General features: G+C 48.6%; 1 protein-coding gene and 1 long non-coding RNA gene across 2 annotated transcripts in view; one reads left to right on the top strand and one right to left on the bottom strand.

The window, feature by feature from the left end:
- The window catches only part of sft2d1 (SFT2 domain containing 1), a 116,434-nt gene that overhangs the window by 99,649 nt on the left and 4,625 nt on the right, over positions 1–12,160 (top strand). The window contains exons 5-6 of the mRNA XM_072507742.1: positions 8,902–8,937; positions 10,142–10,200. Coding sequence (XP_072363843.1) covers positions 8,902–8,937; positions 10,142–10,200 — 95 coding nt within the window. The remainder of the gene's footprint in view (positions 1–8,901; positions 8,938–10,141; positions 10,201–12,160) is intronic.
- LOC140422990 (uncharacterized) overlaps positions 1–12,160 on the bottom strand; it is a 34,580-nt gene that overhangs the window by 10,891 nt on the left and 11,529 nt on the right. The window lies entirely within an intron of this gene.

The raw sequence follows: 12,160 nt of genomic DNA on the forward strand, positions 1-12,160 counted from the left end.
TGCTTACTGATTGCTTCCCAACCCATGCACTACTGAATGGCTCCTTCTGTTGGAAGCAGTTTCTTAATTTGTTTTTTATTTGTTTGTTCATGGGTGTGCGGGATGTGGGTGTCGCTGGCAGGGCCAGCATTTATTGCCCATCCCAGAGGGCATTTGAGAGCCAACCACATTGCTGTGGATCTGGAGTCACATGTAGGCCAGACCAGGTAAGGGTGACAGATTTCCTTCCCTAAAGGACATTAGTGAACCAGATGGGTTTTTACGACAATCGACAATGAATTCATGGTCATCTTTAGAATTCCAGATTTTTTTTATTGAATTCAAGTTTCATTCACCATCTGCCATGGTGGGATTTGAACCCGGGTCCCCAGAGAATGACTCTGGGTTTCTGGATTACTAGTTGAGCGACAATACCACTATGCCACTGTCTCTTGTTAACTTTTATTCAAAATATTCATTACTTTTCCTGTTTAATTCAATCCCCAAGTGTTCTCATTGGTTAATAGTTAACCTGTTGGCGTTTTCAATTATTAATTCTGACCTTGAAATGCCATCCGAGGATTCTTGGGTTATTCATGCTGTTACTCATTATTGGCACATTCCAACAATTTGCCGTTATGTTGTTCTTGGTATCTTTTAATCAATCTCTTTGTTTAAATTGGAGCATTTATAAATGCCCACCAATGCTGGCATTAACAGTTTCGTTAACACTCATTACTACATCTGTTGTATAGTCTGCATTTTTTGTTCAAATCCACATTCCTTAATCCAAGAGTCATAGACGTGAATGATATGGTGGCCTGCTGCCATTCGTAGCTCGATTTACCTGGGCAACATAAAACATAACTGGCCCAGCTCCTACCAGTCAGAATTGCTTACTATTCCTGAAATGCAAAAGTAAATCTGTTTGGGTTTTTTTGCTATGCAAAACTGCCACCTTATCCCCTCACTTCCAACATCAAGTGTGAGGAGTTAATGGGCTTTTTTGTCACTAAGATGAACATCCATTCAGTCGCTGCCTCTGCTGCCCTCCCTTCCCTTAGACCAGTGATTTTCAAAGTGGGAATCGCGACCTGCAGCCAAACGTTTGCCAAAGGTGACCCCCAAAGATTGTTTGACCATTTTTCCGTTTTCTCTCTGGGTAAATTCTCGCTGCAGTACAGTGTAGGGCCACATGAAGCTGATGTAGAGGTTGGTGCCATGGATTTTCATGCCTCCCTGGATCACTGTTACAGTCACCGCCACCGACACAGCCTCCAGCAGTGACTCTCGTTTCTGTAGCAGCTGATCGGCCAGGTTAGTCAGAATCTGCAACTAAAACTAAAGAGTTTAAATGAAAAATAAATTATCTTTAAATATCTTTCCTGAAGGTACGCCTTCTGCACAGTTATTTCCAGTAATGCTTCGTGCTCTTTTTTTGCCAGGCCTGCATCTCCCACCCAAAACCAAATGACTGCTTACTGAAATGTTTCCACAAGTACCCCAGTCCGCAACTTGTAGCCGGAGGATTCCCATATACAAGATTTAGCTCCTATGGGGGCCTCCCCTCCTTTCAATTGGTCCATTATTATGAAGCTGATTCATGTTTGCCCCATTCTGAACTTGGCTCTGGGGGGGACGGGTGTGAGTCCAGTCAGGACGAAAATGCATCCGTTCAGAGATTTTTGTTACAAGTTATTTAGACATCCAAATAGCAACAAAAAATATAAAATCTATTCTTATTTACAATTTTTACATTTAATAATGCAGAAGTGCCAACAATGAATGTGCCGTTTATTAAAGTAATTGATGAATCTATTGCGAATGTGGTGTGGGTCGCCAGAGTTGGTCATTTTGCAAAAAGTGGGTTGCCAGAAAAAACATTTGAAAAACACTGCCTTGGACCACCAGGCCAAAATTGCTCTAATGTTCCTCAATGCCTTCACCCTGAACCTTTATCATTCTCTAATTTCTCTCCTGTCTCCCCTCATGTCTTTTCCATTGGATTGGATTTGTTTATTGTCAGGTGTACCAAAGTACAGTGAAAAGTATTTTTCTGCGAGCAGCTCAAACGGATCATTTAGTACATGAAAAGAAAATAAAATAAAAAGAAAATACATAATAGGACAACCCAAGGTACACAATGTAAATACATAGACACCGGCATCGGGTGAAGTATACAGGAGTGTAGTATTAATCGGGTCAGTCCATAAGAGGGTCGTTTAGAAGTCTGATAACAGTAGGGAAGAAGCGGTTTTGAATCTGTTTGTGAGTATTCTCAGACTTTTGTATCAAGAAGTTGGAAGAGTGAGTGAGCCAGGTGGGAGGGGTCTTTTGATAATGCTGCCCTCGACTTCTGGTTGCGGCTATGTGGAGCTAAGTCGCACGTTTGGCAGCTCCCGCTAAAAACTGACTTTTGGGCTCTTTTTAGGGCCCATAACGGTGCTTGTTCGACGTTTCCCGGTGTGGGAAGGGGACAGCAACATTCCCCCGATAATGTATGGATAGGACCAGGAGTGAGGCGATTTAAGCAAAGAAAGGTGTGAGGGAGGAGGACCAAGATGGCTGCGGGCGGAGACCAGGCAGCGTGGAGGCAGTGGGGACAACAGCAGCAGGAGCTTCTCAAGCGCTGTTTTAAGGAACTGAAAGCAGAGCTGCTGGAGCCAATGAAGGCTTCAATCGAGACCCAGACGGCAGACGGTCTCGGAGAACGAAGACGTGATCCTTGGCCTGGCGGTGAAAGTGGAGGCTCACGAGGCGCTCCACAAGAAATGGCAGGCGAGGTTCGAGGAGATGGAGAACCGGTCGAGGCGGAAAAACCTGCGGATCCTGGGTCTCCCGGAGGGGCTGGAGGGATCGGACGTGGGGGCCTACGTGGTCACCATGCTGAATTCGCTGATGGGAGCGGGGGCCTTTCAGGGGCCCTTGGAGCTGGAGGGGGCCCACCGAGTGCTGGCGAGGAGGCCCAAGCCCAGCGAGCCGCGGTGGGCGGTGCTGATGCGGTTCCACCGGTTTGCTGAACAAGAGTGTGTTAAGGTGGGCCAAGAAGGAGCAGAGCAGCAGGTGGCAGAACGCGGAGGTCCGGATCTACCAGGATCGGAGCGCGGAGGTGGCGAAGAAGAGGGCCGGTTACAACCGGACGAAGGCAGTGCTGCACTGGAAGGGGGTGAAGTTCGGTTTGCTGCAGCTGGCGCGTCTGTGGGTCACCTATAAGGATCGACACCATTATTTTGAGTCCCCGGAGGAGGCGTGGGCCTTTGTTCAGGCCGAAAAACTGGACTCAGACTAAGGGTCGGGGATGAGGGGTCGCGGTGGAGGGATGGTTGGCGATTGTTGGGTTGTGTTTCGAGGGGGGGGTTCTTTGTTTTTTTGGGGTTGATTGGGCAGTGTTTTAATTAGGTCCGCCAGGCGTGCTCGTGGGGGGGGGGGGGGGAGGGGGTAGGTAAACTGCTTGGGGGTTGATGGTCGGTCGGGGGGGTGGGGGGGGAGAGGCCTGAGTTGGGGGTAGTGGGGCCTGGCCTAGAAAGGGTGCAGCGCCAGGGGAGGCAGGGCCGGGCGAGTGGAAAGCGTGGGCTTTTTCCCGTGTTTAGGACTGAAGGGGCGGGGCCGGAGCTGGGAAACGCGGGCTTTTTCTCCCGCGCTGGAAGTGGAATGGATGAAATCCCGCTGGTGGACAGGGAGGGGGGGGGGAAGAGTCGATGGAGCGGCGGGAATGGCCGGGGTCAGCAGGAGTCAGCTGACTTACGGGAGTGCAATGGGGGAGCAATGCAGCTAAGGGGGGGCCTGGCCCCGCCCGGGGGGGGGGGGCACCGGGTTGCTGCTGGAATGGACAAAGGGGGAGCTGGAGTTGGTAGAGGAGGTCGGGACGGGGGGTCTGCCGCTGTGGGGAACGGGCCGTGCGGGGGGGGCGCGGGCATGTGGCTGGCCTAGGAAGGGCTATGGCTAGTCGGCGGAGAGGGGTGAGTAGCCCCCTGTTCTGGCTGATAAACTGGAATGTAAGAGGACTGAATGGGCCGGTCAAGCGGGCTCGGGTGTTCATGCACCTGAAGGGGCTGAAGGTGGATTCGGCCATGGATCAGGTAAGGTTGAGAAATGTGTGGGTAGGGCAGGTGTTTCATTCGGGTTTAGATGCAAAAAATCGGGGGCGGGGGGGGGGGGGGGGGGGGGGTGATCTTGGTGGGGAAAAGAGCGTTGTTTGAGGCGTCGAGCATTGTGGCAGACAATGGCGGTAGGTGGATGGTAAGTGGCAAGCTGCAGGGGGAGCGGGTGGTGTTGGTCAATCTATATGCCCCGAATTGGGACGATGCGGGGTTCGTGCGGCATATGCTGGGCCGGATTCCGGACCTGGAGATGGGGGGCCTGATAATGGGGGGGGATTTCAACACGGTGCTGGATCCTACATTGGATCGCTCTAGGCCTAGAACGGGCAGGAGGCCGGCAGGGGCCAAGGTGCTGAGGGGGTTCACGGACTAGATGGGAGGGGTGGATCCATGGAGGTTTGCGAGGCCGGGGGCCAGGGAATTTACATTCTTCTTTCATGTTCACAAGGCCTACTCCCGGATTGACTTTTTTGTCATGAGCGCCCTGGAGGATACGGAGTACTCAGCGATAGCCATTTCTGATCATGCTCCGCACTGGGTGGACCTCTAGTTGGGGGAGGAGAGGGAACAGCACCCGCAGTGGCGCCTAGAGGTGGGGTTGCTGGCGGATGAGGAGGTGAGCGGGCGGGTCCGGAAGTGTATAGAGAGGTTCCTGGAGGCTAATGACAATGGGGAGGTGCAAGTAGGGGTGGTCTGGGAGGCGCTGAAGGCGGTGGTCAGAGGAGAGCGGATCTCCATTAGGGCACATAAGGAGAGGGGGGAGAGGAGAGAGAGGGAGAGGTTGGTGGGGGAAATGGTGAGGGTGGATAGGAGGTACGCGGAGGCCCTGGAGGAGGGATTGCTTAGGGAGCAGCGTAGCCTCCAGGCTGAGTTTGATTTGTTGACCACCAGGAAGGCGGAGGCACAGTGGAAGAAGGCGCAGGGGGCAGTATATGAAAACGGAGAAAAGGCGAGCCGTATGCTGGCGCACCAGCTTCGGAAGCGAGAGGCAGCTCGGGGGAGTTGGGGATGGAGGAGGGAACACGGTGCGAAGTGCGGTGGGTATCAATGGGGTCTTCAGGGACTTCTACGAGGAACTGTACCGGTCTGAGCCCCCACTGGAAGAGGGAGGGATGGGTCGCTTCCTGGACCGGCTGAGGTTTCCGAGGGTGGAGGAGGGGCAGGTGGCAGGGTTGAGGGCGCCGGTTGGGTTGGAGGAGTTGGTCAAAGGGATAGGGAACATGCAGACAGGGAAGGCACCGGGGCCAGATGTGTTCCCGGTTGAATTTTTACAAGAAGTATGCGGACCTGCTGGACCCGCTGTTGGTAAGTACCTTTAACGAGGCAAGGGAAGGGGGGGCTCTGCCCCCGAAGATGTCTAGAGCGCTGATTTCCCTGATCCTGAAGCGGGACAAAGATCCCCTACAGTGTGGGTCATATCGGCCGATCTCACTCTTAAATGTAGATGCAAAGTTGCTGGCAAAGATTTTGGCCATGAGGATAGAGGACTGTGTGCCGCAGGTCATACACGAGAATCAGACGGGGTTTGTGAAAGGGAGGCAGTTGAATACCAATGTACGGAGGCTCTTGAATGTTATAATGATGCCGGCGATGGAAGGGGAGGTGGAGATAGTGGCGGCGATGGATGCGGAGAAGGCCTTTGATTCGTGGGGGTACCTGTGGGAGGTGTTGAACAGGTTCGGGGAAGGGTTCGTCAGGTGGGTGAGGCTGCTGTATGAGGCCCCGGTGGCGAGTGTGGCCACGAACAGAAGGAGGTCAGAGTATTTCCGGCTACACCGGGGGACGAGGCACCCCTGCTCTTTGCACTGGCGATTGAATCCTTGGCCATGGCGTTGAGGGAGTCGAGGAACTGGAGGGGGCTGGTGCGGGGTGGGGAGGAGCATCGGGTGTCGCTCTATGCGGATGATTTGCTGCTATATGTGGCGGACCCGGTGGGGGGAATGCCGGAGGTGATGAGGATCCTTAGGGAGTTTGGAGATTTCTCCGGGTACAAGCTTAATATGGGGAAGAGCGAGTTGTTCGCAGTGCACCCGGGGGACCAGGGGAGGGGGATTGGTGAGCTCCCGCTAAAAAGGGTGGAGAGGAGTTTCAGGTACCTGGGGGTCTAGGTGGCTAGGAGCTGGGGGGCCCTACATAAGCTTAACTTCACGAGGCTAGTGGAGCAGATGGAGGAGGAGTTTAAGAGGTGGCACGTGCTGCCACTCTCCCTGGCAGGTAGAGTGCAGTCAGTTAAAATGACGGTGCTCCCGAGGTTTTTGTTCCTGGCCCAATGCCTCCCCATCCTGATCCCTAGGGCCTTATTCAGGCGGGTTAACAGGAGCGTTATGGGGTTTGTATGGGCGCAGAAGACCCCAAGGGTGAGAAGGGTGTTCCTGGAGCGGTGCAGGGATGGGGGGGTTGGCGCTGCCTAATCTCTGTGGGTATTATTGGGCTGCCAACGTGGCAATGGTGCGTAAGTGGGTGATGGAGGGGGATGAGGCGGCATGGAAGAGGCTGGAGATGGCGTCCTGTGTGGGCACGAGCCTGGAGGCGCTGGTGACGGCGCCGCTGCCCCCAACGAGGTACACCACGAGCCCGGTGGTGGCGGCTACCCTCAAAATTTGGGGGCAATGGAGACGTCACAGGGGGGAGGTGGGGCCCTCGGTGTGGTCCCCGATTCGGGGGAACCACCGGTTTGTCCCGGGGAGGATGGACGGAGGTTTTCTGACCTGGCACAGGGTAGGTATTAGAAGGATGAGGGACCTGTTTGTGGATGGGGAAGTTCGCGAGCCTGGGTGAGCTGGAGGAGAAGTTTGGGCTCCCCCGGACAGAGTGCTGTCGGGGTGTGGGTTGGAGAGGGAAGGATCTCGGCAACGTATCAGGTGATGCAGGAGGAGGAGGAGGCCTCGGTGGAGGAGCTAAAGGTTAAATGGGAGGAGGAGTTGGATGAGCAGATTGACATGGGGATGTGGGCGGATGCCCTTGGGAGGTGAACTCTTCCTCCTCTTGCGCGAGGCTCAGCCTCATACAATTTAAGATCCTGCATAGGGTTCACATGACCGGGGCAAGGATAAGCCGGTTCTTTGGGTGCGAGGACAGGTATGTTAGGTGCTCAGGGAGCCCAGCAAATCAGACCCACATGTTCTGTGCCTGCCCAGCGCTGGAGGACTTTTGGAAGGGTATAGCCAGGACGGTGTCGAGGGTGGTAGGTTCCAGGGTCAAGCTGGGCTGGGGGATCGCAATATTTGGGGTGGCAGAGGAGCCGGGAGTGCAGGAGGCGAAAGAGGCCGGTATTCTTGCCTTTGCGTCCCTGTAGCCCGGTGAAGGATTCTTCTTCAGTGGAAGGATGCGAGGCCCCCAAGCGTGGAATCCTGAATCAGCGATGTGGCGGGGTTTATTAAATTGGAGAGGGTGAAATTCGCCTTAAGGGGATCGGTACAAGGGTTCTTCAGGTAGTGGCAACCGTTCCTCGACTTCCTGGCAGAACGTTAGATGATGGTCAGCAGCGGCAGCAACCCGGGTAGGGGGGGGAGGTTGGTTCGTTTTTCTTGAGTGGGCGTGTATTTTTGCCTTTGTGTTGATGCAGGCTGTTAATTTATGTGTATGGGGGGGGGGGGGGGGGGGGGGTGTTCTTTTTCTGTATTTTGTTGTTGATATTTTGTGAAAATTTGAATACAATTATTTATTTTTTTAATATAATGGGAGGCAGGTTTGTGTGATGGACTGGGCTGTGTTCCCTACTCTCTGAAGTATCTTGCGGTCTTGGGCCGAGCAGTTGCCATACCAGGCTGTGATGAGGCCAGTTAGGATGCTTTCTGTGGTGCATCTGTAAAAGTTGGTAAGAGTCAGTGTGGACATGCTGAATTTCCCATACTTAACTTTCCATGTGATCAACCTTTTGCTCCCGCCTTGTTTTTACTAAACTATAGCACGCTAGACTAAAAGTTCAGAGGGGAAGCTAAAAGAAAAACTGAGAGGCAAAGAGACATGAGAATGGCAGCTAACGTGAAGAGGAATCCAAAAGTCTTCTGTCGGCATTTAAATAGTAAAAAGGGAGTAAAAGGATGGATGGGGCAGATCAGGGCAAAAATGGATATCTATGCATGGAGGCAGAGGGTGTGGCTGAGGGACTAATTAATACTTTGCAACTCTCTCTTTATCAAGGACGATGAAGTTGCCAAAGTCCCAGTGAAAGTGGACGTAGTTGAGTTACTGGAGATACTTTTACCATCTGCAGAAGAAACACTTGTCTGATCCATTAATGTGCAAGATTCTTTATCTGTTTCCTGAACTCTACTGTTCCACCAGGTGCATACCACACTTCTAAAGGGAAATGTGATAAATGCAAGAAACAATTGTTGGAATTTTTTGGATGCTAGTATCAGAATGTAATTGTACACCATCTTTCTGCCTTCATTATCATATAGTAGTTACAGCAAGTGAGTGACCAACACATTCTATCATAGTGTGCTGAGTAATTTCAAAGCTAACATTGGTTTATTTCTCCTCTGATACTATTTCTCTCTCGGCTGTTCTCCAGCTCGGGCTGCTGATATGGTTCAAAATTAATTATGAAATGGAGATAAGTTTTTTTTTCTATGTGGCCACCGGTAATTAGCGTGAAAAGTTAATATGAGTGTATTAAAAGAGAAAATGTTTGCTCATACAGACTTTAAGCAGGCAGAATCTTGCAAATTGAACAGCTGCAAAGTAATGGACCAAGGTGAACATTTCAAGTAGTAGCTGTGGCATGTGGCTTATTTGAGTGAGTTGCTGGAATTATTTGCACGTGTACTGTATTAGTTGGGGGGGGTTTGTAACATTTTTCTCTTTTATTCCATAGGTGTGCTTCATCTTAACACTATGTGCAGTCTTTTGGGTAGGTGCCATATTTGGTGTCCCTTTTGTACTCTGATATAAAATGTACTTAGCATTAAAAAGAAAACTGTATGGAGGTCCCCAAATTGCCTCGTGTGCAAATCCATAAACTTTGGTCATACTAAACTGCAGGTCAAAAAATCACTCTCCAATTCAACCTTTGGTTTATGCTAAGGTAATATAAAGCTTGGAGGAAGTGGGGGGAAAGAGAAATCAGTCCAGGTAACTTCTCCTGATCATCTGTCTGGTAATACTTCCAAGGAAAGTGGGCAAGAATGGGAACATGATTTCCAATGTTCCCTCTTCAATGATGAATAATCATTTCAATGAGCTATGAAATGTACATGGAACTAAACCCCAGCAAGAGTTAGAATGCATGTTTGAAACTTGGTTCTAAATTTGTTACTGCTGTTATTGTTACTGCATGTGTCTGCTTGCCACTTAAATTTATTTGTAATGTTGAAAGATGGTGTCTTCTCACCTGTGGCACGAGCTCCACTGTAGATTAAACAGCAATAGGCCATTCAGCCTCTATAGCGTGTACCATTCAACTTGAATATTGGCTGATCTGTATTGTAACTCCATTTCCCCACTTTGCTTTTGAATTGACCTGGTTGCAACAACCTTTTGGGGGAAGAGTTCCAGATTTCCACTATTCTTTGTGTGAAGAAACGCTTTACGACTTCAATGCTTAATGGCCTACCTCTACTCTGAAGGTTAATCCCCTTTTTTTGGACGCCCTCATTGTAGTGCAGTGTCTGATTTTTTGTAAATGACCTCTTGCATCTGCATAGGTAAAATTCAGAAATTAGTTATTATTCAAATTAGTGAAGCTATAATGTTAGGCATTATCAAAATTAAATGATACTGGAATATTTGGGTTGGCATAATATGTACATAGTGCACAGTATACCTGCTTGACATTCATGTGTAACATGCAATGTCACTAGTAACAGGCCTCATTATCTCACAGCCTGACTGGTTTACTTTTTTAATCACTTTTTATGTCTGGTGTTCATTTTTATCTGTTAATAGAAGTTTTACTTTGTGGTTTTTCAACAATTTTTAGTACAAACTGCAGTGACCAATAAAATGGTTTGTATAGCTTTCTGTCACGGCTATCAGCTAATTACGAATCATCTATATGTTGAATACTTTTGACCTGTTTAAAAAGACAGCAAAGTCAAATTGTTTTTTTCTTTCAGTGGCAGAAAAAAGGACTTGCCCTTCTCTTCTGTGTATTGCAGTTCCTGGCAACTACTTGGTAAGACTTATAGTGCAAGACATAACTTTTTAAAAATGAGTTTGAACAATGTACTTGCACACTTATCTCAGTTATTACTTGATTATAGTAACCTTGATTATAGTAACTAATCATTTGGTAGTACAGAACTATTGCTGACAAAATACATTTTGTCAAAGCTTTTCATCATGCATTTATCAGGAAGATCGCAAGAGTACCCTGTGTCAGGGGAAACAACAACTATGAGGAGAGTGCTGATTGGTTGGCAAGTAGCCTCTACCAATCAGAGTACACTTGCCAATCAATCAGTACTCTCCTCGTACAGTGTAAAGTTGTTGTTCCCCTGACATTGGTATTCTTGCACTTGTCCTGATGAAAAACTTTGACAAAATGTCTCTTTTCAGCAATATTATAGTAAATCCGTAGTGTCGTTTGTAGTAATTTTAATAATCTTTATTATCACAAATAGGCTTACATTAACACTGAATGAAGTTACTGTGAAAAGCCCCTAGTTGCCATATTCCGGCACCTTTTCTGGTACACACGGAGAATTCAGAATGTCCAATTCACCTAACAGCATGTTTTTCGGGACTTCTGGGAGGAAACCGGAACACCCGGAGGAAGCCCATGGGGAGAACGTACAGACTCCACTGAGTGACCCAAGCCAGGAATCGAACCGGGAACCCTAGCGCTGTGAAGCAACAGTGTTAACCATTGTGCTACCGTGCCTCTGAAAGCTACGATCATTAAAATTCATGTCTCTAGAATAAAGGTGGCTTGATGCTCCACTGAATTGATGGTGGCAATTTCTCTTGTTGTTTTTACATTTAATTTTTGCAAACTATTAACATTTGATGAGGGGCAGCACGGTGGCGCAGTGGGTTAGCACTGCGGCCTCACAGCGCCGAGGTCCCAGGTTCGATCCCGGCTCTGGGTCACCGTCCATATGGAGTTTGCACATTCTCCCCGTGTTTGCATGGGTTTCGCCCCCACAACCCAAAGATGTGCAGGTTAGGTGGATTGGCCATGCTAAATTGCCACTTAATTGGGAAAAATGAATTGGGTACTCTAAATTTTAAAAAAACGAACATTTGATGAGGTTACTTCTGCCTCCATGGGATCCTTCTCTTCACAAAGTAGCAGAATAACACATAAGGACCTATTTTATGCTTTAACTGTCAAAGTAAATCTGTTGAATGATGATGAAACAATAGTAGCAGTGTCATTTACAGAGTAGCTGTTAAACATAACCACCTACTCGCTGTAATAAAAAAAATACTTCAAGCTTAATGTTATGCTAAATTTTAATTATATTTTATTTGCAGCCTTTATAGTACCTTTATACCAATTTTGAAGTATCTATTTTAGCCCAGTTGATGATAGAATCAACCATAATAACTTATATTTGGGGTGGATGTGACGCAGTGGTTAGCACTGAGACTGCGGCACTGAGGTCCCCGGTTCGAGTCCCGGATTCGAATGCCGGCTCTGGGTCACTGTCCATGTGGAGTTTGCACATTCTCCCCATGTCTGCATGGGTTTCACCCCCACAACCCAAAGATGTGCAGGTTAGGTGGATTGGCCATGCTAAATTGCCCCTTAATTGGAAAAAAAATAATAATAATTGGGTACTCTAAATTTATTTATTTTTAAATAAAAAATAATAACTTGCATTTGTCTCAAGCATGTCCAACCTTTTCACATGCAGGGAGGATGGGTGGTGGGGGGGGAGCATGTGTTCATTTTCTTTTCGCTCAAGGGGCCAATGTGCATTTCAGAAAGATGTGGTTTGGCATCTTAAATGTTAATTTCAAAACAAAGTTCAGGAATAAAGAAGGGAAGCAACTTATTGAGCAAAAATAAAGCAATGCCAATAATTAAAGTGTAATTAATAAAGATCACCATTAAGAGTGTGTAAGGGGCAGAATCTATTTGTCCAGCTTCCTCCCAATCTCTCTGCTTACTCACCCTCACTCACTCT

This window comes from Scyliorhinus torazame, chromosome 1 (assembly GCF_047496885.1).
Source record: "Scyliorhinus torazame isolate Kashiwa2021f chromosome 1, sScyTor2.1, whole genome shotgun sequence".
Classification (NCBI taxonomy): Eukaryota; Metazoa; Chordata; class Chondrichthyes; order Carcharhiniformes; family Scyliorhinidae; genus Scyliorhinus; species Scyliorhinus torazame.